The sequence below is a fragment of the Octodon degus genome, unplaced genomic scaffold (assembly GCF_000260255.1).
Source record: "Octodon degus isolate 3935 unplaced genomic scaffold, OctDeg1.0 scaffold00138, whole genome shotgun sequence".
Classification (NCBI taxonomy): Eukaryota; Metazoa; Chordata; class Mammalia; order Rodentia; family Octodontidae; genus Octodon; species Octodon degus.
The window spans coordinates 2,498,322-2,499,466 of NW_004524714.1; the positions used below are offsets into that span (position 1 = coordinate 2,498,322).

Here is a 1,145-nt window from a genome sequence, read left to right on the forward strand (position 1 = left end):
CATGTGGTGCTGGGGGATTGAACCGCGGTCCCTGTGCTTTGCTAAGCTTGTTCTAAGTAGGTGCTTTAGACCACTGAGCCATCTCACCAGCCCTGGAGAATAATATTAAGTGAAAAACCCTAAAGGGTTTTTTTTAGTAGTAGGATTGAACCCAGAGCCTTTGCATTAAGCTACAGCTGCTGTCATCTTTATTTTTTGTTTTAAGATAGGGTATCACTAAGTCACTAAACTGCACAGATGAAGTCTGAATTTGCAGTTCTCCTGCCTCAGCTTCCTGGAGTGCTGGGATCAGAGATATGTGCCACCATGCCTAAATCAAGATCCTTAATCCCAACTCTCTTAAGACAACTGCTGGAGAAACCTCAAGGTCAGAAGAAGTTGGGGAGATGGCTCCTCTCTTGGGGACACCTTAGCTTCCACGCACAGCAAACTGTGTTGCCTTACCCCCGATATCGCACAGCTGGGTACTCCTTCAGGGTGGCACACAGGGTTGCGATCTGCTCTGCCAGACGCTCCAGAATAGGGTTCTTCATCTGAGCCTTGTGGGGACTGTAGAAACTTTGGAAAGAGTCAGCAGAGTCCAAAGAATACACCTAAGGAGAAAAAATATACATGGTGAGTAGCCAGAGTGGTCTCTGCCCTAGTGGCAGAACTCTGGGACATGCTTCCACTTGTGCAAGGTCTGCACTGAACACTTGGAAACTATTAGTGACCAAAACATTCTGTCTTCAAAGAGTCTGTAATATAGTAGGAAAGGCAGATAATAAATAGAATGAAAAGTAAGCTGTAAGGTATTGAGGACTTGTAAATGTATAAGGAAACTATACAGCAGGGAAAGAGCACCCAGGAGCCAGGAGGGCTGTCAGGGGGACACTGGGACTCAAGCAAAGACGATGTCTAAAGTGAGGTGTTTTGCTGCCAGCAGGGGAGGGAATGGGTGGTACAAGACCACTGTGGCCAAGTGTTAGCCAAGGGTGTCAGACAGACAATAGAGAGGCCAGGAGGAAAAAGAGGTTGGCGTAAGAACACACAGGCCATTATGAGTTTGTTTTCAATAAATAGGGAATGAGTTGGAAAATGTACCATAACTATGGGCAGATAAGGGGCTTTTTATAGGGTTAGTAATAGTGTGCCCTCAGTACAAT

At 45.9% G+C, this 1,145-nt stretch overlaps 1 protein-coding gene across 3 annotated transcripts in view; it reads right to left on the reverse strand.

Moving 5' to 3' along the window:
• Window positions 1-1,145, reverse strand: part of Stxbp1 (syntaxin binding protein 1) — a 61,649-nt gene that overhangs the window by 25,298 nt on the left and 35,206 nt on the right. For all 3 annotated transcript variants that reach the window (XM_004641549.2, XM_023701624.1, XM_004641548.2), the window contains exon 7: window positions 445-593. In XM_004641549.2, the coding sequence (XP_004641606.1) occupies window positions 445-593 (149 nt within the window). The remainder of the gene's footprint in view (window positions 1-444; window positions 594-1,145) is intronic.